The sequence below is a fragment of the Colletes gigas genome, unplaced genomic scaffold (assembly GCF_013123115.1).
Source record: "Colletes gigas isolate AHSC1104 unplaced genomic scaffold, ASM1312311v1 Colletes_gigas_Sc00060, whole genome shotgun sequence".
NCBI classification, from domain to species: Eukaryota; Metazoa; Arthropoda; class Insecta; order Hymenoptera; family Colletidae; genus Colletes; species Colletes gigas.
Genome location: NW_025106689.1, coordinates 35,347 through 61,479, shown reverse-complemented (window position 1 = coordinate 61,479; position 26,133 = coordinate 35,347). Strand labels below are relative to the sequence as shown.

The 26,133-nt window shown below is 45.5% G+C and overlaps 1 protein-coding gene across 1 annotated transcript in view; it reads left to right on the top strand.

Moving 5' to 3' along the window:
- LOC122403558 overlaps positions 1-26,133 on the top strand; it is a 95,909-nt gene that overhangs the window by 48,379 nt on the left and 21,397 nt on the right. The window contains exon 2 of the mRNA XM_043407149.1: positions 14,366-14,651. Coding sequence (XP_043263084.1) covers positions 14,366-14,651 — 286 coding nt within the window. The remainder of the gene's footprint in view (positions 1-14,365; positions 14,652-26,133) is intronic.

The following is a 26,133-nucleotide window of genomic DNA, read 5'->3' as shown; positions in this document are numbered from 1 at the left end:
GCAAAAGTTGTTTTCGACCTATAAGTCTTGTTTCCTTGGATGCAGAAGTATGCAATGTAAATGTTCTTCTCCTAGGGTTAACGATTTCAAGAAGCGGGGAAATCAGCCAGGAATATTTATAGATTCTGTTCCTCGACGTGACATGGTCGGAACATGAAAATTATGAACACGCTATCAGTTAACACTGAATCTACTGATATTTTTCATTCTAGCATAACCGGTCAAATTATCAGTTTTTCTTTTTCAAAGTTGTGTAAATTTGGTCGTGAAATGATCATGCATACAAACGCTTCTATCATGCTTCTTGCATCGAACAGTTCACACCTACACGTTGCAAAAATATCAAGTTACGCAGCTCGACGTAGACTTTTTATCCCTAAGTCTACTTTCCAAAGCTCTCTGCTATGTACATGCTTCGAACACCATAGTTCCACTTCCGTTACGCCCCAGCGCATAGAAGCATCGTAAAATCTACCACGCATTCCAACCGCATCATACCGCGACAGACTCGCCGTCGCGTTGGCGTATCGTTACCGCGCGTTACATAAAACTTCCATTCGCCGCGCGGCAACAAATTACAATCGAAGCAGCCACCGAGTCCATCGGCGTGCAAAACACGGTAGCAATCCCGACGACGACAGACTTATCGTCCTATCATCGATACATTATTACCGTGTCGCTGTACCTATCCGGGCGCCGCGTTGCCAGTGATGGCATAATGTTCGCCGTGATACCTGACGGACCATATATCAACGTCGCGCGAAACTTCGCGTTATTGTTTCGTCGGTGCACGTTGGCGATTATTTCATCGTACCGAAATCTTGATTAAGACGCCAGGCGGCGTTGCGTGGGCGCAGTGGGGGAGGGATCTAGCGAAACCATATTTCACAGATCGATTTCTCCCGGGAGAGAGACTCGCGGCTGCTGAAAAATGACGTTTCGCTCGGATGGCGTCGAGGAGAGGCTCGAAAGCCTGCGTTTGCAAGTTGGTCGGTGGTTACATCGACAGATCGTTGACGCCGATCGGAAGTAGAGACGATTTTACGAGGTTCGCGCGGCCGCGACCGTGCGTATCTCGCGTGGTGTCTTTACGTGGCAGGCCAAACGCCAGTTTCACGATGACGACGATGATATCGCGGCCCGCCGATCCGCATGAATACCGAAGAATCAATCATCGCGTCGATCGGTGTGCCCGATAGCGAGCCCGCTGCACGATCTAGATTCGCATCGCCGGGCCACGCCATTGAAATCATAATAATACTTCGATTCATTACTACAGGGACCGCGAAATGGAATACAGATGTCGTTTACCGGGCTGGTTTCCAACGAATGCTTTCGCGGTAATTGATCCATCTCTGTCGGACGATTATCAGGGCTTGTTAGATTGCTTTGCAGATCCGGTCGATTATATCCTTAGATCCGTGCGTGTCTGTCATAATCGCGAGCAACGAACGTTTACCAGATACGGGCGAAGCTGATTCTTCGTCCATTTTTCTTTATTTAATCCTCGAGATAGGCAGTATTCAGAGATCGTAAGATGTCGACGAATTTGATTAATTATATCACCTCCATCATGGACTGAGCCAGTGTAAATGTTAAAAATCTATGAGTGGGGATTTCTGGAAAATTTTTCGATACCTCAGCTACTCACGATTGCTATAGGGTATAATAACAAATATATTAATTTTTTCTTTAAATATCATCAACTTTTAAAGAGAAACGAACAAATTTTGATCGTCTCTGGCCCCAGAAAGATGTCCGCTTGAAATTGAATAAATGTTTGTACTTTCACCCGAGAGGTCAGACTAAAGGGACGTGTCTCAATTCGACAAGACAGGCCGTCGAAAAGTTCAGGTCCCTTCGACGACTACCGATATTTTTGAGAAGGCAACAATGTCCATGGAAATTTATTCTGATAATGAACTCAAGTAGAACACCCGGTACAAAATACCACCGTGGGGCATGCAATCCAAAAAGGTGGCGCGTGGACCGGTTCGAAACCACATTCCCCCCTTGACAGAAGTGCCGAATCATTCAGAGCTGTTCCACTGTCAACGTTGAAACACAGAATTTTTATCGACTGGAGATTCGAGCAACGTAGTTGCCCCCGTACGATAGTTTGATATCTTACGCTCAATTAAGCGATCATTGTACTAGAACCGTTCGGTGTCCCGATTCTTCGAATCTCGGTTAGAGAAACGTTGAAGGCGAAGAGACGAAATGTAACTTGAATTTCACAATTCTAGTCGATGGTACATGAGATGAATAATCTGGTACAATCGATTGTCGAAGGCGACATCGAAAAACGACGCGACGGCTGCAATGCTACCTTTATGAGCGCGTACGTGAAAGTATGAAGTGAGAAGAAGATGCGAATTATTTGATAACCGGGTGTTGGTAAAGTAGCAATGTGTACAAGGCGAACGGTTTGTTACTTTTGGAACGTAATAAATCAAAATAAATTAACCTTGTATTCCATTTCTATATTTACAAAACTCAGTTTTAAAACTCGAATAACAGTGATAGATAGCTATACAAAATATTAATATTCCATCAAATGTTCTCTTTACTATACTCGACAGTCAACGTGCATAAATACGTGGACTTGTTGGGACGTCACATCAGAAAAAATTTCAAGTACCGAATAGTACAGCCAAATGTTCGCCAAAACGAAGCAAATGGTCGAACGATTACCTTTTCATACGAACTTTACAGCGAAAACAGGTACCCGTGCTTGCATGTAACGCGGTCCTTCCGCAATTAAACGAGATTTACGCGAACCCTTTGATCCCTTTGCTCGATTCCCTGAAAATGTGGAAAACGCGCGTACACGTACAAGACGGCATTGAAGTTACCGTACCGTTCGATTCAGGCCCATCTGAAAATTCATAGGCGCATTAGTTTCCTGTCTTACGAGAAACCTCTGGACGGCCCCGGACATCGAACATTACTTTGATAGCTGGGTGGTGGTTCCTATTTCACGTTATACGGTCGTCCCGACGGTGGCGATCCCGCGTCCGCGGCGTGAATAACCAGCCTACGGTGCCGTATGGTAATCGCTACTCGGATTCCTCACCACGGGTCGCTGGATCATTGCGTTTCCTAGCAATAAATTGTCGAGCTGAAGCTCCATGTGATATGTACAAGCTTCCACTCGACGGCGCGCTTTGTATCTTCCTAATCTATGGATCCACCGTTAAAAATCCGAATGACTGGACGCGCGCCGTGTATCCCGCATTCCGATAAAATTTCCCATGGCGCGGGTACGAAACCCCTCGTCGTTTCCGCGACGTCCCCGTGTCCTCATCGAGGCTCGATAAATTATCGATTAACGAGGTTAAGTCGCGGGTCCCCAACGTATTCGGGGAACGACAAAATCGAGACTCGTGGACGCGAAATACTGTGCCGGAGTCACTGGTGACTCGTCTCTAATCGTAAGTTTCGCTATTAACCTCGAAAGTGGATTATTGTACAGAGTGTTTAAGGTATATCAAGGGATGATACACCATATTACGGTGGGTTAGGTGAAGACGAACTCTGTTCTTCAGCTTCCCATGGTTTCAGCTTACAGACTGTTAACGAACTTAATCGCGTTGAAGATTTTTAAACGAAATACGGGAAAGTTTAGCCGGTTACTTGGGTTATTGACGTTAAGGTTAACACTCGTAACAGGCAATCTCAGATTTTCTACACGGTTCGCGCAAATGATACGGTCGACCTGCAATCAGCCACCGACCTTACGCGTTCGTCCGTTCGTTCCAGTCGTTCAGGGACGTTCCGCGTCTCGTCGCCTGGTTCCTTCGTCATAGCGGGCCCCGGTTCGTAAGGTGTAATCACGGGTGGGGTCTTCGAGCATTACAAACAGCACCGCGTCACGCGAACGGAGCGAGTTAGCGCCGCTCGGACCAAAGGTATTCGGTGTTTGCCTCGGGGAGGAAGAAGCCGGAGGTGATACGAGTAAAACTGACGCAAGTTGGGTCGAAGAAATGAAAAAGGTTCGTGACAATGAAAGGCAAGACGAAGAGGACAGTGAAGAGTAGAACGAAATTGATGCAGGATGTTTAGAAGGAATCAGACGCAAGAGAAACCGACAGACTTCTTCGATAATTTTAGGTTCTAAACTATGTACAAGCTAGGATGTCGATGGAACTGGAGAAAAAATAAATAAAATCGTTGAATCCAATGGTAGGAACTAAATCAACAAAAAGTAGAGAGACAAGAAGAGTGAGGAGTGAAGATACTATAAATCTCTAAAAGAAAATGACGAGAAAAAACAAATAAAATTGATGACTTCATCAACTGGTATCCCAGCGCCAAGGGGAGCAAGACGTTGAAGATCGAAACGAAGAACGATCGTCCACGTCCAGAAGAAGACAGTGAAGAGAGAAACCGCAGGTTCTACCGGACTTCGGCTCATCTAGTTAGCATCGAACCTTCGACTACAACGTTCACCAGAAACGAAGTAGCAGAGAATGTGCACAGTGGTCCCTCGCTAACGCGAACGTTATCGAGGGAAAGAGGTGGCGAACATTATAGCGAGGGACCACTGTACGGAAGCTGAATGGCGAAAATGAAGAGGGTCGCTGGCAGTGAAAAGCGAGAGGAAGGAGGGGCGAAAAGGATAGGGTGACGAGAGAAACCGCAGGTCCAGGGTCTCCAAGTTTCGCATGGAACGCGAACGGGCGTATAATATTGGCGCGAGGGAGAAAGATAAAGGCCATGGGATCGGAAGAAAGAGGCGGGGAGGTGAGTGAAAGGAAGATCTCTTCCCCCGTGGTTGGGTGGAGAGGGTGGGGGCAAGGTGGATCGCGGATTGAGTCATTATGCTTGCTCCGAGGAGACCACAGGGCTTGATGCGGGAACGGCTGCCATCGGCTCGTGAAAGGAAACCGACCGGATGATTCAACGTATACAGACGGACAAAGTAGTCGCGGTGCTTACTATACGCTGCACTCATCCTTTCCTCGTCCCTATTCTTCTTCGTCCACTTCATCGTCCACCTCTTCCTATTCCAGCCCGTCTCCGCGTTCCCCCGTGCGCTCTTCGTTCGACCGTTCATAGTCAGGCATAGCGGAACTGGTTTATAGTGCGTTCATCAAGTTTGACTACGGCGAGGAGGCCGATCGTCGAAGAAGGACGATGGATCCTTTCTCGATCGCGTTAGCTAATTCTCCGAGAGCCGGTCGGTCGTTCGCGTTTCTGCGGAATTGATCGCGTCCCGTTTCTCTTTTTTTTCGCGGACGTTGATAAAACGGTCGAACTCGTTACGGGGAAATTTATTAACGGGTTTGGTGGGTTTTCGAGGCGCGACCGCGGCCGGAAGGAGACTGGTCGGTCGGTTCGTCGAGACGAAGGGTATCGATGTTTTTTCGAGCAATTAACCGTTATTTATTGCAAAATATATCGGTGTTGGTTAAGGAAAAGTAAGTGGGCGCTATAAAGTTTGATCGATTTCTATTTTTGCATCGACGACGATGAAAATGAACCTTCCGCGTTTCTTGTTTCTATTTCGAGGAAGCACAGTGGTCGCAACCCGTCCTATTACGCGAGCGTTCGTTGACAACTTTTGTAACTAGTTATAACTGATGACGATCGCGAATTACATGCCTTTATTATCGTTCGTGATAATCAAATTCTGTAGTATTTGGTTGTTTTATCTGTTAGGAATAAAGATCAACACGTTGCACGCGACGCGCTAATGAGTTCTATTCCTTTTGCGTGTAATGCATTGCCACAGTCGGAAACTAATTTATGGTATTCCCAAGTTAAGCCTGATCGCGCGACTAAAACATAGCAATACACGATACGATTTTTGATAAGCTCATATTGCGACTACCCTCGTTGCAACTTTGTTTCCAACCGCTGGTACCAAAAATTGCATCGTATACGAGCCCGTACATTTAATACCTTGACACAACGAATATAGCTATTGCCTCGATAGATCTACATCGTTGCCCGCGAGAGTGTAACACAATATTATGACATTCGGTCCCGATCCATCGACGAGTTCCACACCGATGCTATTATGAGGCTAAGCCGCCACTGGATTTTATCTCAGCCTCCAAGCCGGTGTAAGCCAAACGAGCTGACAAGTCCTCGCCTCGATAGAGAAAGGAAGATCGAAAGACCTGGGCGACAAATAGGTACCCGGGGGGATCGTGGATCCGAAAAATCCTTGCCCGAAGCCACGCGATCGATTACCTGGCTCTCGAAGAGCGCCAAAAATCTTTTGACAAGTCACTTTGGCTGACTCGGGCCAACCTTCTTTCGCGGAATCGGTTCCATCGCTGCCGGCTGATACCAATCTTGCTAACATATTGTCCAACCCACGGACACCGCGGTGAAATGCATATTTCTGGTAGATCGCGTGTCGTCCCGTTACCGGTCGTTTATTTTCCCCGTCTTTTTTCTTTGTCCCCCGTCCAGAGCCGTGGAGGCAAGTGCAGATGTCCTGCGGCGTTTCCGAATTTATTCACCTTTGATCTCGTTCGAACATCGGTGGAAAGAATTATACTAACGTCCAGCCGAAATCGGCAATTAACGCGGCACACGATATCCATTCAACTTGTGTTTTAATCCCCGAATTTAATTGAATTTTTGCGTCCCTGTATTTGTGAATTCGTAATAATTATTTCTTATTAAGTTTTAGTCATCGACTGCAAAAATGCTTAGAAACAAAAGCCAAGTATGGAATTAATAATATTGTATTATTCTATAAAACTCACAGATATCGTCAAATGCAATCTGTTTTCTAAATATTAAACAAAACCATGCCAAGTGCTGGATTACTCGAACAGCTATCTTACGCTATTTATCTGAGTTTGTCAGCTGTCCAAACGCTTATTGATGGGAGTATATGATCTTTAGGTCGAGTAGAAAAAGTTGGACCATCTGTTTCGAAACCGTCGTGTATGTTTTTAGAATCGGCAAAAAAAAAGTCAATTTCTTAAAACTGTCAGTATAGTAATATCCCCTTAAGCAGGTTCACGCTCGGCGATTTACGTCAGACGCGTCGAAACGAAGCAGCCGCGAAAGAATTTCTCCGGGGCGCAGATTGGCTCGGTCGTAACGGTGAGAAACGCGCCGAAGGGGGGAAAAAAGGCGCTCGGTAGAAACGCGCACGAAAGACTTCATCAACTTCTCCTTAATGCGAGGGAGTTGCTCGGCGCTACGTACATCAAGGCACGCGTGGGGTCTCGCATAGCGAACAGCGGGAGATTGTAATTTGCAACGTAATTTGAAGAGGACTTCGTACTTTCACGGACATTGCGACCGCTCTACTTGTCATTCCTGTAACTGTACATTCTTATTTATTATACGTGACGCAAGTATGTAATGCGGAACACGTATTCGAGTAATGTTACGGTGCGCGCGAGTTCGTCAATCTTTTTTCTTCACGGTATATAAATCCCATTCTCAACAACCACGCGAGTAGTATTTATTTGCCCAAAAACACCTGCTACGTCGCTCAGTGTATAAATCACGAACACGTAGGTTCTGTCAAAACTCGTTATACTAATCGTAGGTGATGAATCGTGTATTTGCGACTCGTATAATGTCTTACTCTGCATGTGCATACTTAGTAACTTCGTACAGAAAACTGAGAAACTACGTCCAAATTTTTTAATTTTCATTGGATAGAAGATAAGACACCCTTGAACATGAATTTTGTTTCAAGTAGATACCGTAGTTAATTCCGGAGAAAACAATTAGTTAGTTACATCAAATATATAAATTCAAAGTTATTTTCAATTAAATAAATACTTTATAATCTAGTTTTATCGCAGACTAGAGTTGTATAGTCAATAGGAATTGCTGAAACTTATTTAGGTATGTAGCGTCGAAGTAAATGTCAAATTAAATATAGAAGACAGGATAAATTGTAACAGTAGTTATGTTCATCGAATAGGGGATGAAATGCCCTTTAAAATGAGTGGGCGTAGAAGTCGATAGTGTAATTAGTTCCGGAAATATAAGGGTTCGAAGCTTTTGTTTACTTTTCTTTGTTGGCATCGGCACGCGAGGTCATTGACCTACATAGAAAGTAAATAGTAAATAGTAAACATTACGTCACTAGGTCAGTTTTAAGACAATGGAAACTGAAGATTCCCCCCTATATCGAAAACTAACCAGACTTTAATACCAAATTTTGTCCAATTTTGTTAATTAATTAGTAACTAATTGAAATTCCCAAATATCATATCCATTGAAATAAGATCATTTTGGATTATAATCGTTTCTCTGTCACCAATGATAAAATGCACGCCGTATAGAATGTACAATATATATTCTATTCAAAACGAGAGTAACATTGAAGGTGTTGTCGAAGAGTAACGTGTCAAGAGTGAAATACTTCGAACGATAGACGATCTCGAAAGATTCTCAAGTATCCGGAAACTGCATCGTGCGCGCCAATTAACAGAAAAAACCCCGTTGGTCGTCCCAACGAGCGACCGCGGCGCAACAAAATTCCAATTCCAGCGGCAGCGAGCTCGCAACGCCCGGAGACTTCGATGCCGGCACAAGAAGGTTTCGGGACGTTTTTCCAGCGGCCGACAATTAAGCCCGAATCGGTACTCCGTGGTCGCAGGACCGGGAGGAAGGGTAGCATGTCACGGTCGCGTTTGTGCCTTTCCGAGCATCGGAATTGAAGAATTTACGAGGCCGACCGAGCGAGCATTTGCCTTTTCACCGCGCCTCCCTTAACCGTTCCCCGGGCTTCCTCGTATCTCCTCCGGCCGGTCTTCTCCTGCCTCGCGTTCCGTCGATGCCGGCCAAATTTCGTGGCCCCACGTCGAGTCTCTCTCTCGTCTCGTTTCGTCCATCCGTCCGTCCGTCCGTCCGTCCGCTCATCCATTCGTCCCGTTGCCGCGCGGATTCAATGTCCATGCAAAGTAAACGGCGGCCTCGGAACGGCTGTCAATTATCCGTTATATACGGCCCTGGCCCTCGAACCCATTCTTAACGACCCCTTAAACCTCGCCACAGTCCAGCCCCCACCTCCTCTGGCTGTGCATCGCGCCGAAAACTCTTTCGTCGGGGCCCCGGGGACCTCTTCACGACGAAGACGACGACGACGACGACGACACGAACGACGAACAAGACGAAATTGAAGGGAAGGGCAGACCGGCTGCGAATCGAACCAGAGCAGAAGCGGTTTCCGGGAATCGTTTGGTATTCCAACGCTACCGCCACTACCGCGGCACCTTCCTCCTTCAAACTGCGGACAGATTCCTCCGGTCGTTGGAGAGCCACCGATACACAGGGACGATCGCCTCTATAGCCGCGCCGCGAAGTGTGTCAGAATTGCAAATGGATAGCGCGGCACCCGACGAAACACAGGGAGCTAGCGGCCGGCGAAAAGAGGGCGCGAATTCCACCGTGTAATTCTCGGAGATGGATTCGAGCCGGGAGCGAGGAATTTATCCCGCGTCGGGGGAGAAGGGTTTTGGGAAAGGACGACGCGCTGGTCCCGTGGACCGGTGGAAAAGGCTCGATTTTACGAGGGATCCTTTGTCCCTTAAAAAACAAGTTACCAGAAGGTGTCGTTGCACGATAGAGAAACAGAAGAGGTATCTCGAATACCGAACCGTTCGTACTGTTACTTGGGCAGAGTATAATGTTTGCACGCAATTTCGATGCGACGTGATCGCCACGTTAAAGATGTAATTTCAAGCCAGCAACAGAGTAAGGGAATACGACGCTGGCTGATTGTACGCAAAGCTAACGAATCTTTTAACGACTCGGTGCCTCGCGAGCTGACCTGAGAACGATCGAACCGTCGAAGAGAATGTTGGGGTTAACAGGTACGAGGCATCATCCCTTCGCTCGTAAACGCCAACGCCTCGTAATTATAACGATACGCTTCGTTCGAACGTAACGAGCAAACCGAAGACGAGATCGGAAAGCCGTGACTCGCAGGTTTAGCACTTTCCAGCGGCTCGTTACGACGATAGTATAGAATCGCAAATCAATCAACTTCTCTCGTTTTCTAAACAGGTTTATCGACTGACGCGTGTCGGCGGTTCTACTCCGATAATTTCGAAAACTTACGGTTTAATCGAGCAATCGCACGCATATTCGGAACGCCGAGTAAATGTTACGTTCACTTACCGGAATGATGTTCACGAACTTCGGATTAAGATGATACGAGAATTTGGGTTAGGTTTCCGGACAGTATCGATCTTCTTTATTCTTGCGTACGAAATAATTCTGTGATCGATCCTATGGAACAACGTTAATTTCTTAAGGTAGATTTATGGAAGATCTGACACTGTAAAGAGCGACGGAAACTCGATAAATTTTCTAAAACTTCGAAACGTAACACCGTCCCGTGTAGAAAATGGCGGACGACGATGTTCGATTATTCGACGTGTCGACTTGGGTCGATCGGAGAATTCATTCGTTTCTTACGTAATTGGATTCTACAGTAACTGAAGAAGCTGCTACCTTCGTTCTGAATCTAATTTAAATAGTAAAACTTTGATAACGAACATTAACCCCTTGACGTACGATTTAATTTCAAATAATTTTTCCTACGTATTCAATTTTGTTTAAATTTGTTCGTACAAGGAAAAAGCACTGAAAAAAATAGATTTCTTTTACAAATACCTACATAAAAGTGTATTGATTTTAATATATAGTACTTGATGGCAAGTGAGTAGCCTCGTAATCGTGAAACTTAAAATTAAGAACTTGTTACGAGTCAGATTCGTCATTACACAGCAAAGGGCTAATTAACCATGTGTCTAACCTTTAAGAATAAATTGCAATCTCTAAAGTGCTACAAAATCCGTGCAACGCGTCATTTACAAAGCTATTCAAGGCAGACGTTTCGGGTGTTTCATTCTATACCCGGTACAAATAAAAAAGTTTCGTCCCCTTTCCTAATTTGCAACAGTCTCGCGCCTTAAAGAAGGCGTTCACAGCGTGCGGCGAGGACCGCTAAAAATTCCATCGAAATTTTTCCTGCGACCGGTGTGACCGTGGCCGAGGGACGAGTCGCGCGTTTTTTTAACTCGATTGAAGACGACCGAAGCGTGGAATACGCAGCGATTCGTCGAAGGCGCGTCGTCCCGCGGATAATGGCTTATTAACAGAGCGTTGCCAAGCCGCGCGAGAAAGTGACAGAGCGGTCAGAGACCGGCGATGACGCGACGAAGAAAAGGACGCGGAGGTAAAGGCGACGGAGAACGCGAGTCTGACGCCAGGAGTCCAGTCACGGGTTTCGTCGACGCCTTCGAGAGAAGGGTCCTGACACAACGGAGCTTTAATTACGCCGATATCACGGTAATTAAGCCGATCAATGCGTGCCATTGTACGACGACTGCGGGGCCCCATCGGCTCTTAAGGCCCATCCATAATCATGGCCACGGACCCCTTTCGTTCGACACAAAAGCACCCCGTCCTGTGGGACACCGAGATATGCCGTGCCCAGCACTCTTTTGGTATTTTCCAGACCGGATTGCATGAGTGACTGCAACCGATGTCAGTTTCGTACAATTCGTGAGGCAGAATTTGCGTTGAGACTCCAGTCACTCCTTGCAATCATCGAGTTGCATACTGAGATAATTACTTGTAGTAGTAATCGCTGGTCGAGTTTATTATTACGAAGTGAACCTTTTGTGAAATTTGTTACTCTAATTCGTGTTCAACGACAAATTCTTTTTTTTTTATCGTAAATAATTATTCGACTACCAACCATCAATGATATGGAGATTCTATCTTAGTTACGATTTTCTACTTAAAAAAAACTTATATGTATTACACAAGGTGAATATACTTATTGTTAGGTTTGACATGCGTAATGTTTTGACAGTAAATAGTAGAAATCTCATTCAACAGATAATTGGATAATATTGATAGCGTTATAAGTCATTAAAACTCGAAGCTTACATTTTTCTTTCGACCCATTCAGTCCTTGGTAATAAAGGAGTGGTTCTCTTGTATCTGATACCAGGTAGGTGTCATAAACCTTCGATACTACACGCCTGCGCCTTTGGACATCTGTTTCATGAAATACGTGATTTTTATAACGTGCATGGTGTCCGTCGGCCACAAAGGTTTAAATCCAGCGACTCTAACGGAAGGTCCAATATTTTAGGATAATTCCGTATCAAATATTTTAAAATTATGTTACGTATGTCCTTTAGGATGGCCCTTTCTTTTTTAGAAGATGTTTATTACCTTTATGATATAAAGAGACGTTTATACGATGTCCAATGCAATGTAAAAAATTGATCGAATGCTTCTTGAGATATTTAATCAGCAGAAATTAAACAAATATATCCACACTTTTTATTTTAAATTAAACCATCTTACTATTTTAAACAAACCAATTTTGGTGTAATCAAATGCAATTCAGCAGTGAAATTATGAGTTTCTTTTCGAAATAAATCTTTCCAGGCCTCCATGATCATAAGAAACGTTATGAAAATTATGGGAACGCATAGTATGGATTCATTCCTCATTACTAGGTTCCCCGGGGACCCATATTTTGTACGTTTCAACAGCAACAACAACCGTGACATAGATAATCCTTCGCTATGCATCGAACGTTTCTTCGACTTAGGGGAAATCGTGTGTGAAATTTATAGCTCACGGCGAGCACAGTCTAATGCAAGATCCTCGGTACCTACTTCGAAGCAATTTCAGTTCCGTGGGTAGGTAGCAATACCAGAAAATCGCACAAAATCGTTCTTCCCTAAAGCGTGCTCGCTGGGTGGTTCGTTTTACGTATAGGGGCACAACAATGTTGTCCGCATTAATCGGATAGAATCACGTTATAATCATCCGCACGATGCATCTCGGTAACTTGCGCAAGGTTATCCATTATCGAATGGGAGCCCTCGGGGATTTCTGTGTCTCAATTTGTTGCACTTAATAATGCTCGAGGCTTACAGAGAGTAAGAGGCACCCTCTTGAAAAATATTCCCAGCTATTTTTCGGTATTACAGGTAGTTTCATCGGTTGCCTTAGGACACACAGATGCCGTAGCAAAATACCTGACATACCTAAATGTCGATGAAAGTCTACTCTCTAAATCTGAATCGAAACAGTCACTGTTTCAATCGGTTACAAATACATTTGCAATTCTTCTTAATACCAGAAATTGAAAACAAAATAAGTTTACAAGAGTATTTATATCAAATTTAAAGATTAAGCTATCGAAAATCACTGATTTCCATATTTAATTTTTTGAAACAACAAAGCTGACACCCAGATGCCTGACCAGATCCATTCTCGTTGCTCGAAAAAGAGCCAAACGATCGCATCTTCCGCCCATGAATCGCGATGCAGCAAGAATGACGCGTTGGCAGGCCAGCGCAAAGAATATTTTCGAAGCTGCAGCGTCATTGTTCTTTTGTACGCTGTCCCAATTACAAGCAACACCTTCAAGGACGCGCTTCGTCGAGTTATTCGGTCGACGATGCACCGAATGCATTGTCACTGTTTATCGAGGTTTATCCGGCGCGTAAAACTTCCGAGTGGCCAGAGAAAACGGGACAGGGGAACCCAGAGGGGAGGGACGGAAGATTTGTTTGCGGCCGCCCGCACCGTTTTCGACTGTTTGTCGTAGGAGTTAGGACAACGGAGCCGTCTTCACAAAGCGCCGCTCCGAAGAACGGAACGAGTCGGAACGGTATACTTTACAATTCTCGACACTATTTGAACCGACATTTCACGAAACACGGCCGGAAGACGATCATCAGTTTGTCTTCCTGGACGCTCGAGCACTTCCAATTGAGAACACCAGTGTTTCCACGGTTTGCTCCATTAACCGTGTTTATTTGGAACCGTTCGCGTGTTTGTACTCCACGGAAACGTAACCCCGTTAGGCATCCCTTTTCCAAAATCGGCTACTTCCTGGAAATTGGCGAACTGACGTTCGAAAGATTTCATTGAAAACAATGCAGGGCAGATGATAAATTAATAAGAAAATTAAAGAGTAATATTAAGTTCTACGAAATAGATTTAAAGCGCTTAAAAAGGTTTGACGGTGTTTGGAACATTTTTTATAAATAACTATGACTTTATGTTTCGACGTTCATATTTAATAATTAAATTTATTGCTTGTGTGAAGCAATGTGAAATATAATTATTAAAAATCAGAATTGAAAGAATCTGAGATTACAGAAGAGTGGATTGTTAAGCGTTGATTCATAGTTAACCATCCTGAGGAATTAGGGATAGACGTAATCAAATTTTCGAACAGTATAAGAAACCGTAGGCAGTTGATTTAAAAACATTGAACACGAGATGCTGTGCGATATATCGAAGTACATAATTCGGTGTAACGAACATAACATTTAAATTGAATACATTTCTCCCTATCTCTCGATTCATAAAAATGTTTGCGTTGCAGGTGACAGTCGCCAGCACGAGCACACCAAGCACAAACACGGTTCATCCCAGTGTTAACGACATGGACTGGTTCGCCGGCGTAGCCGAGGAAGAACTGCTGTATTACACGGGCGTAGGGAACGACGTGGACTCGCTTTGGGCTGTGATAGGGAGCTTCGTGCCACCGCCGCCTAGACCACCTTATTTACCCGAGGAGGGTGTCACCACCGACGGACTAACCACCTGTGATTTGTGTTCGTGGGCGTGGAGGAACGACAGGCATCCCTTTCCCTTCGACGGCACTCTCGGTAAGTGTTTGCCACCGCGTCCATGTTTTTTCTGATTCGATGCAGTAATCATCGCCTCCGCATTCATCGTTTCCAACGTCACATTCGCGCACGATGACTCAAATACGCTACGTGCCCGCCTAAGCAAACGACTCGACGATATTTCCTTCCTCGAAATTAACAGCTTTTGTGACATTATTTTTTCTCGAAGACGTTTCCCTTGCAAGCACTTCAACCGAACCACTCACGAAAAGGGTTGAGAAACTGGCTGCTGGTAGCGACATTAGGGACCAGGTTATTCCTTCTGTACACACTAGACCGTATTTGTGGCGTGTTTGCTCGCCAAACAGCTTTTCTAGTCCGGTGGATACTTCGGAGTAGTCGACGCCCTGGTCCATCGTGACGATGCACCGGGGAGATCTCGTGTTTCGTGCAAGACTCGTAAATTTTTCTTACGCCTCTGGAGATTGTGTGTTTTGGAGATCTCCGTCGGAAATTGCAGCCTGCGTGTTTTTGCATCGGTTTATTACACGATGTAACGATGTACAACTGAGGAAACGATGCCCATTATCGGGCGGTTGGCGTACCATCCTGGGATACCTCTCTTGTTCTTCTCTTTTTACACACGAAAAGGGTTAGCGATTTCATTACAACGAAAGCCTCAAAGTCGGTGGTTAGGCAGCTGGGGATACAGTCGACGGCGTTACGAACCGGGCGGCCATTACGGGCAAACGAGGTGAGCAGGCCGAGTCAGCCCATTAGCTTTTGATGACAGGTAATAGAACGTTAAGATACGTATCCCTAAAGCAAATACTAAATAACGAAAAGCTGACTATCCCCGATCGCGAACGAGCCGGCGAAACGATCGATCAATCCTCGAGCCTCGCTTGCTGCCTTCGAAAAAAGAACACGCAACGAACGTTCGCCTCGCTAATGTGTATCGTCGCGTGGAACATTAACGTCGTGTTCCTCGGAGCTGTTGACGATGTCATAATCGATACGACGGAACTGGTCGAAACGCAAAAAAGAAACGAACACGCAAGGTGTGCGTCTTTCAGCGTGCTGGTTCCTCCGGGTCGAAGGTCAGCAGTTGGGCTCGCCATGGGAGGCCCCACGAGCTCTTCGTGCCTGTAAAACATCTCCTCGTCTCTCTCGCTCTGCTTGTTCTTCATTCGATTCGCGCTAATTCTCGTGACGGACAAATTAAGACGGATAATTCAAGGGTTCGTTTTAGCCCGACCTCCACATCCGGCCCGGGTGTTTCGACCAATCGTAGCCCCAGATGCGGACCACTCCTATGCTTCTCCCCTCGGCTATCGTTCTCGTGATCCATTTCTTTTCTTCTTAACTCGTCGACAATCGTTGGACAATCGTGCGCAACGTGAAATCTTTATTCGTTCAAAGAATCCGTAGATCCATATTGTTCGTTTGATGATTGATGAGATCAAAGTTGTATTGTCATGCTTGAGGAAGAATCGATTCGAAATACCTCCCACTCTTCGTCTCGAATAACTGCTAATTCCTATTGTACAAGGATGTACATAGAAAACATTCTCTAGAGGAATCTATGTAATAAAAATGCAGGTAGTTTAAAGTAAAATAAAAATAACAAAACACTCTAACAGCAACGTTTGCATCAATTTTCGAAGAGACCGCGTGACGGCTGACAAAAGAACCAAGTTTCGTTGTTTCAATCCCAAGAAAATCGAACCACAAACGATCGAAAGGGCCCCTTCGGTTGTCGGAGGCCGAGCTCCACATCCGGTCGAAAGAATTCGTCCAATCAGAGGAGCAGTTCTCTCCTGGTGAGGCCAAGTTCACACGTACGCGAGGGCATACGTAAGTTTCCGCTACGTGGCAGGGTGCCCCACCTCTGTCTTGGGCCTCTTCGTTTCGCCCTCCTCCTCGTTTCAGCCCCTGCGGGCTCCATCGTTCCAGGCACGCATTATCGCCATTACCATGAATTCCAGCAGTTATTACGCCTCTGTTGCGCCGCCACGAAAATGGCGGACCGGCGCATTCTACCGTGCAACGAGGAGGACGCTCCCCTTGGCCCTCGCCTCTTTTTCTTCTGGCGCCCATACCCTCGACGTGTCCTCGTACATCGGGGCACACAAAAGTTGTCGAGTCTTTCCACATATGCTCCAAATGAAAACATAACTGTCTCATATCTTTCCCCCATTTACGTGCAAGAGCAAATCTATTATTGGACGCATAAGCGATTTTCCAAAGACTTAAATGTCTCAACGACAGCCGATAAGAAGCAATTCCACCCCGCCTACTTTACTGACTCGAAGAGTGCTCCATACAGACCCTCGTCTCGACTATTGTGCGATCAAAATCCGTTAATTACATCGATGAATGGCGAAGGCTTCGTTTTTACAGTGTTTTTATTCGCTAGGAGATTCATTCCGCCCTTCATCGACGTCGTTACACCGCGTTGATGACCAAATCCTGACACGCGAATCCAGGAAGACCGAGACGACGATGGAAACCGTCGAACGGACGCGTGGAGAAAAACAAAATTGAAATTTATTTCCAGCAATCGAAAGATCCTCCCGCGAATGATGAACGATCGGTAATAAGCTATGCAGCCGCTTTCGATACTGTTATTAAAGCGATAAATCATCAATTGGTAGAGAAGAAGGGGGGTCGGTGTACGGAGGGGAACGACGCGTTTCATGTACAGATAAGATCGTTCCTTGATTCGCGGCGAAACGCCATTGTCTCGCCGAAACCGACGCAATTACGCTGCGAAATGCGAGGATAAATTGGAGGGTGGGAAGGGGCGGAGGGAACGCCGCGAGATGGTGGGCTCTTTAAAGGAGCCTCGCGATGGGGCAATCATCGCGTCACTTCGCATCTTCCGCGACGTAATAATTATGAGATCGCGCCTCCGACTCACGGACCGTGGTACCAGCGTGAGCCTGCGAGCCGAACGAGGGAGGCGGAAAGCGAGGAACGAACGGACGAAACGCAAGGGACAGAGAGAACTTAATTCGAGCTCTTGAGCTGCTTTCGTGACGCGGCAACGTCTCCGTCCCGTGCGAATCGTCGTGACTTCATCGGGGCCTGGACCGCTAGCTTCCGCTCGAGATTCGTTGCCAAGCACCTATGCGACTCGCGTGGGTGGCATTTGCTGCTGGACAGCAAAAACTGTCTGCTTGCATCCTCGACGGACGACCATTTCGAACGCTTCTTTTATTTCCCAAGGTGTGAAGTGAAGTTTGCCTGAGGGATGGTCCATAAATAATCCAACGTTTTTAAAAGAGGGGAACGCACTGTTATTTTAAACTTCGAGTCCAGGTGTAGCTAAATAGCGTACAATCATGGAACTATTATAATTGTACGAGGTGGCATTGGAACGATTTTGTCAAGTTCCTGCAACGTAAGAGGTAAAAAGAAAAATTGAAAATACGAATTCCACCGCAGTAATCCATACGGAACGTGTTTGCATACGTCATTTAACTGTATACTTCGTAATCAAGTTAATGAGGTCTCCGTTATGAAGGAACATCATCGTATCGAGAACGACAGTTCCTGTAATCAGCACGAAATATCACGAGAAGCAACCCGCAGGATGCTAAGCAGACAAAATCGCCCGGAGGCGGTGAATTACCATCAGAAATCACCATCATTTTTGCCATCGATGATCGACAGCGCAACATCACGCACGCTCTCGGAAGTAAGTGCGCGCTGTAACATCGATTGCCGCGAAAAGCAGAGCTGACACGATCGAAGCATCTACGCGGCGTCCCGTACGAGATCAGAATCTCCGAGTCTCCGTTTTTAAACGATCACATCGTTATACAAAGTATTTCCATTTTTGTCCAAGCGTAAACTACAAGTGAAAACGAGAAAATAATTTTATACGTTACTGTACACGATACTGGTGTATACGATGACTGAAAACCAATTACTGTGATCGTTGGACTCAAGGAATCGTTTCGTGACAAGAAATATCACATAAATACTACTTCAAACAATATTTGCCTGTAACTTTCTAACACGTTGACTGCTCAATGAAACCCCTCAAATTGTCCACGAAAACGAAACTTTGTTTTAAGACAATTGGAAACTGGCATACGCATTACAAGGATGTTCATATTTTCTATACAGATTTTTTATGGATATTCGATGTATTTATAAAGAATTTACATCGGCCATTCCGCGTATTAAAAAGAAACTCCCAAGCCTTTTTTCTTTTCGAATAATGATGGTCCCCCTTTATGAAACGATTGCAAAGCGTCAATTAGAACGCAATGGCTGCGTCTGGTCGTCGTTTCGTCGACGATGAGAGTCCCCCTGTACGCAAAACTGAGCGGACAACTTCATTTCCTCGCGGCGAGCGGCATTTATCGGCCGGCGAACGGTCCGTGACTTTGTCGTTTAATCGACCGCTCGTTAGGATATCCTTGCGTCTTGAAAACCTGCGCCGTCCTCACCTGAGTCATCCTTTTAATTCGCGTTACGCGCCCGCGGCCACGTATATTCGTATTGGGCCGATGTTATCTCATTGCGTATACGCCCGGGATCCCAGACCACGTAACGAGGCTTCTTCTTCTCTTTTTCTCGTCCCAACAGCCCTCCACCCCTCGCTCCAGGATCGTCCTCGTTGCTTCGTTCGGCCTCCACCTCCTGTCTCTGCGAAGTTACGATGTCGCACCTTTCAGGACGCAGACAATCGCCCTCGTGTCGGTGATGCTACTAACGATTATCGATAAGCTATCGATAGCTTATTGATAGATGCACGATACGTCGATAATATCGGTAGAATAAGTCAAATAGAAGTTGCAATGCGTAATGAATTTATCACTCGGATATGTTTAATTTCACAGCGCAAAGATTCTGATCAAAGAGATCGATTTCAATTACAGTAGTTGTATAGATCGCGCGCCTGCTTTCTTCTGTATCGTTTATCTGGCACTCCCGTCAGGTTATTTCCGCTTGTTTACCTCCTATTATCTCATCTAATACCGTGATGTCACTGCCAGCGAGCAGCTAACAGTCTTTCTAGTTAATTGTCAGACAGTCGACGCCTACTCGTTGTTCGTTACTGTTTTTTGCTTCGTTCAATTAATTCTTCTCCATAGCACGAAACACTCTGTTATCAACCACCAAGACTGCTAGGCCAATGACTTCAAAACTAAACAGTCTGCAAAGTTCTACATTCTTCTTCCCCACGATGTTAGAACTTTGTTCTACCTATGAGACGAGATGTTTAACACTATCATCTAATGAGCTTTGAAGACTCATTACAATATCTGATAGCTTTCTAGTGCCGAAATTCTGTAATTCACAGGTTGTGCGAATTCTTTCGAACGAGTTATGGCGGTAAATCATTGCAAAGGACGTCTCGGAAAGTCCTCTCTTTAATTGAGCTCTGCATCTAATCGAGGGATCCATCTTACCTCGTGGTTCTTTTTCGCGGAGCCACGATGTCGCATGTTCTCCGCGAAAAAGGAACAAGCTGGTTCGCGCCCCGTAAAGTGCGAGCTCCGGAAGGATGCAAACGAGAGCGGAGTCTCCTCTCGGGGCCCTTTCGTGCGACTGAAAATTTTTCGTAGGCCCCTCCCGAGGGCCCGGGCTTTTATATGCTCCCGAGCCGCGTACTTTTAATCTTAGAGGCGATCTCGCCCACGTAGATTTATTGGCAGCAGTTCTTGCTCGCTGTAGGGCTACCGTAAGCCTGTGTGCGTCTCTTTGATTGCGTGTACCCCCGATTCGTTACACGCGGCTCGTATTTATCGGCCCGCTCGCGGCTAATCCACGCCACGCCGAGGAATTGTTTTCTCCTCGATTCGGCCAAAGTATGCGAATAAATTGCACGAAAAAAATGCTGCTTCGATCTCAACCCTTTGCGCCGCAGCGACACGCGATTCTACGGCGATTCTGTCTTTTGCAAACTGAACTCACTATTGAGCATTTAACAAAGAAAAATGATACACTGTGACGAATCATCTTGCGTGAAATCGATGTTTCGATGATCTCGGAACGAACGCGCCGTTGACAGTAAAATTGCACGTTATAAAAACGGCGTGAAATTGCAAAATTGTTTGCACGATGAATTGAAACGAATTCGAGTTCCGCCGCACCGACCGCTGTGCGATTAATTAACCGTCGAGCCAGCTCGCGCTAATATTATGCAAATGAACAGCTTTCGGACGAAAGCGTGAATCATTTAATACGCACAGAAATAACCGGTATAATAGCGCGTTTGGCGTTGGATATAAAACACATGGATCGGTTAACACTACCGTGATACGTCTATTACTGCACCTATCGCGCGTGTAGAGGCGAAGGAGCGAACCGTTTTCGCAATAATTGCTCTCGCGAGTCTAACGATGATTGGAACGAAATTAATTATTTACTTCCCTCGGGTTATCGCGTTGACAGTGCTCGCAGAACGAATTACTCGGGGCGTAAATTACGCAAAGTTTACTTTACAACAACGGCTGTAAATCATAGCCGGAGAAGTGTTGCTATAAATTCAAGCGTAAGATAACTGGGACACGATAATTAGCGTACACGAGCAACGTTGCGTTCATTAAGGACCGAGAAGACAATTTCTCGAGCGACAGTCGACCCGGCCACGCCTAACGATTCGCTTCACGATTGTTTATCGTAAAATTGTACTCCCTCGGGACCTTAAATATGATATTCGTATGAGTTAATAGATTTCAAGCTACATACGTGTTTACGTGTTCCTTGAATAAGAAGTCGAATGGAAAGGTTGTCTCGAAGATAATATTCCTTCCATCCTTAACGCAGATGCGTCCTGTTTCCTACTATCAAGTCATTTGCGATACGTAATAGCGTGCAGCACTTTGCAGGCTATTCCTCCCGAGGAGCTGTAATTTGAAATTGAAATCTTCCAAGTAACCGCGGAAAAAGGATGAATAATTTTATTCTGAAACGTCAAAGCACATTTCATTTGAATACTATTCCAGTAGAAGCGATCGTGATGCAATAGACACCTGACTTTCCGACACGTGTTCAAATTCCATCGGAGCAAATATTTCTTTTCTCATAATTTTATACGTTAAGTATTTAAAAAATGTTTCCGTGCTCGGCTAAGTCTTCCATTTTCCTCGACTAGCCAATTAGTGATACTCGTATCGTGAAATTAATGCGTCCAATAATTTTCACCGAGAAAAAAGTCCCTAATATCAGGCAATTTGTAGGTCTCGAAACTAGAGGGACGCAGGTGTATCTGTCCCGTCGTCGAATCCAACCATTCCCGATAATACCATGGTGGCACACACTGAAATTTCTCACGGAGCTCGCGCTCAACAAGTTTTCTCGTTCGCTTGAAGCTAGACGACAGTCGTGTATCGATACACGCCGACCTACGCGATTCTCCCGCGGTATTTCGAGTAATTAAGATTACAAGCCGCGTCGATTACCCGGAGACAGGCTGTCGCGTGTTTTACCCCGGTCAGCGAACACACATAGTCGTCCCGGCGGCCCTCTTATCTTCGCCACTTACCGAACTATGCCCGAACTTAGGCGCCTTATCTCGGAAACACGGGCCATCCTCCGGGTTCCGGAAACATCCGCGTTCCAACTCGCTCTCTCTCTCTTTCGCGCCGCCTCTTTTTTTCGTCGCATGGTGTGACACACCGCCGGTCGTTTAGGAATTCCTGTCCCCTGGAAGGATGGCCGAGAAGTAGCCTTCGTTATTTATCCACCGTTTTTTCGCCTTATCTTGTTTCACGCGACGGGCGCGCTCACAGGCAGAAGGAAAGAGTTGTTAACAGCCGGGGCGTGTATCGCTACATTAGAAGCGATAGAAATGCCCGTGGCAAATCGACAGCCCACCGACTACTGACCACGATTCGTCGAAACGGCGATACACGACGATCCTGCGTTTCTATTTCTCGTAACGCGCCACTCGTTAGCTAAAAGCCACCGTGATGCGCCATTTGTCCCCGGTGACCACCCAAGCAACTATCGCACTTCGTTTCCCTGAATTCTTCGTCTTTATGATGTCGCGGAGAGGAATATAATCGGGTACCCCGACTGATTGAGCTGTTCAGCCTACAGGTAGATGCTTTTTCGGATACCCCAAATGGCTGCCGTCGTAGATACGAGGATCGTCGAATAAGCAAAGATAAACATAAACTGAATCCCTTATGCTCTTGAAGATACGAATGGTTTAAAATACTTGGAAACCTTTTGTTATAAGAGTAAGAGAACCTTGTTATAGTCTCTTAACTCGCGTAATTAAGTCTTCATTTACCGAACAACGTTCGTAATTCCAAGAATTTGATGACATTCGTTAGCTCGCTCCCATGACGCTGCATCAGCTGTACTTTTCACCTCCAGTTCATTCGGGACAAGCTCGAATTAGGTTCTCACCTCTTCAACATTTCCAAGATCGGTCGTTGGATAAACCAAAGACTCTTTCACGTTTCCACTCGTTATGAAACACGAGTGACGCACGCGATCGACCCTCCGTAGAGCGCAGACACCGAGGCAATAGAGCCATCAAATCATAATTGCTCCTTGAACTGTTGAAGTCGCTACAAGCGTTCGAGTTCCACGTACAACTACAATGCAGTCTTTGTTTTCGTCCCAGCCCCTTTTCGTACGACCATTGCTGATTACTCGTGTGGCCTCACGAGCATTCTCGAACGCGTGTATAGCGTTCGGACGAGAAGAAGTATCCGTTGCTCTCTCTAAACCGCGAGTCGAGACGAGGATGAGGGTAACCTATCCACTCGACTCGATTCCTACACTTTTACCGCGGCAAGTACGGGAATTTGACGTTGACGTGCACCAAGTGCCTTCGTGCGGATCTCGTGGGTTCGCGTACAGTTGACGTAGAGTATGAATGATTCCGTTAACTCGATGTCGGCTCGGACAGCTCGCTGGTTATTTCTCAGGAAACGTTGAAGGGTGCTCCGAGACGGAGGTACTTCCTTGAGAATTTTGGATTCTTCCGAGGAATCGTGTCCAAGTGGTTCCAGTCGTCGAGGGTCTTTCGTTCGGTACAATTATATTCTCTATTCGGTCGATTAGTTATATTGCAACGGATACTTTGACGTCTGAAGAGACCACAGACAAGGTATAGGAGTAGATCTTACATTAAATGTATTTTTTCAGACCATTCTTCTGGGATGTTGAGCTTCCATTACCCCCCATTACTCCATTTAGAAATGAACACAAGAGGTAGTGAGACAGAAAATCTATTGTTTTTTAACGGAATGAAAGCTGTATATATATGTTGTTTCCTTTATGAAACATTAAAATCCTTCAATCCGTTCAGAAGTTATGATTTCTTAAACATATATATGAAATTTCGAAGAAACAGTTCTGGTCATACATTATATTGTCGGTAAAGAATTTTTTTCTCGAATGTGCGTAGGATTTTGTGGGTATGACTATTCACCAAAAATGATTCTAATTGATCCTCGAAACTGAAAATAATTTTTTCAGAATGATTTGAAACTTTTCAATTTCGCCGAAAAATTGCACACCTACTCGAATTTTTTTCTCGAAAATGCGTAGAATTTCGGCGGTATGCCTATTCACCAAAAATGTTTGTAATCGACCCCCGGAACCGAAAATAATTTTTTCAGAATGATTTGAAACTTTTTAATTTCGCCAAAAAATTTGTACACCTACCCTGTCGATTTTTCTTTAAAATTTGTTTTTCATTCTGAATAAATTTGTTTGATGCTCTACGGAAAAGTTGTTTAATACTTTTTTGTAGGTATTCAATCATCTCTGAATTTCAGGTCGGTATGGCAATCAGATTAGGCCACGAAAGTCCATAAGTTGTAATGTCTACTCGTATACCCCGTCTGTGAAGAGACTACTCGCGGAGCGGATCAAGATCGACGCGCGACGTGTTCCCCATGAGCAGATTTAGCCTTCCCAATCGATCGATGCGATCTCTAATACCATGTTCGATGATCAATCGAGCAAGCCCGTCAACCGAGATACCAGTCGATAAGGGGAAGACTTTGCAGAAAGACATGATTTCATTCTCGCAATCTCGGGTCGTTTTCAACGACGTTGGGTCCTTCACCTCTTCGTTACCGCGACGTATGCCTGAAAAGCTATTCCGATAGCGCTACATGGTCGTGCCAGGACGTTAATGCACCCTCCACAAATAGATCTCTGACGCATCGCTTTAATGCGGGTAATTTATCGTGGTTATACAACATATTGTACGTTATCGCATAAGAAGGCTTTCTTGATGCACAAGATGCGTTCAACTGTGGACGATGGTTCCTCTTACTCGTCGCTTGCACACGGCTAGATGCGTCTCTGGGCAAAGCCGCGCCGATAGATCCTCTCAGCAATTGCAATTACCAAAGATTCCAACGACACGATCGATTCGTCGCGACGGATAAAACTGTTATCGATTGAAAATAGTAGGGACACTCTGTATTCTTCGAGGATGCTAAACGTTCGACAATTCGGTTGCTTTCTCAGCCACGCCCCCGTAGACAGATAGACGGACAAAGGCGCGCATGGAAGCAGCGGTTAGCGACGGCTGGCAAACTTTAGATGGGATGACGGATAAATCGACCGATCGATCGTCCCTACCAGTGATGGATTTGTTCTCGACTGTTCCTTTATTCTTTTCCCCGAGTCCGCTTCGCCCCGGACGCGCCGCGTTGTACACCTTACACATATTTTCAATCACGATCTACGATCCAGCGTTGTACGGCTTTATCTCGATTATAGTTTCGAGATGGCAATTGAGGCAGCCGTAAAAGCAATATAATTCCATCGCCGACCGTCCGGATGGTATAATGACCGTACAGCGATACAGTAATGACACGATTGCTGCGCCATTAACGCGGACGTTGATTGTAGATTAATATGACGTAATGTAATGTCCAGGTAGTTCGTTCCTGCGAGCTTGAAAAATATTACTACCACTTTTGCTCGTTCGATCTCTAACAGCAATAGAGAGTCTCAAAGTACGATACACTTTGGAGTAATCAGAAGTATTCAACTTACGAATCACGTCTGGATTCATTTTAAGAACCACCTAAGATTGTCACAAAAATGTTCAGTCTCGAATAACTCAATCAATAAAACTAGTACTGAAATGAAACTGATTCCGACTGTTCCCACGTTGAAAAATTCCGTTAGAATCCTAACATTCCCATAGCTCGTAAAACAATGACCGATCACCACTGAACACGAAACACGAACGCGAGATTCTGGCTCGTCTTGCATCCATCTATCCTGGCTTCTTTCCTCGATTGACTCGTTACGGTCGTCGACTGAATTAGGGAGGCGACCGGTCGAACACGCGTCGCCTAATCGTATTCGGGGCAACAATCGACGCAGGGAGGTGATTTACACGCCATTATCGTGGGCTCCGCTTACAAGACAGAGCCAGAACGATTAGCGGTGAAAGTCTCGCGAGTGAATTACGACGTGTCGAAGAGAAGCGTGCCTCTTGCACCAAAGTGGAGACGATCGCGCCGCAGCGGTGACTTCTAATTTCTCGAAATGCCTACTGGACCGGTCGTAT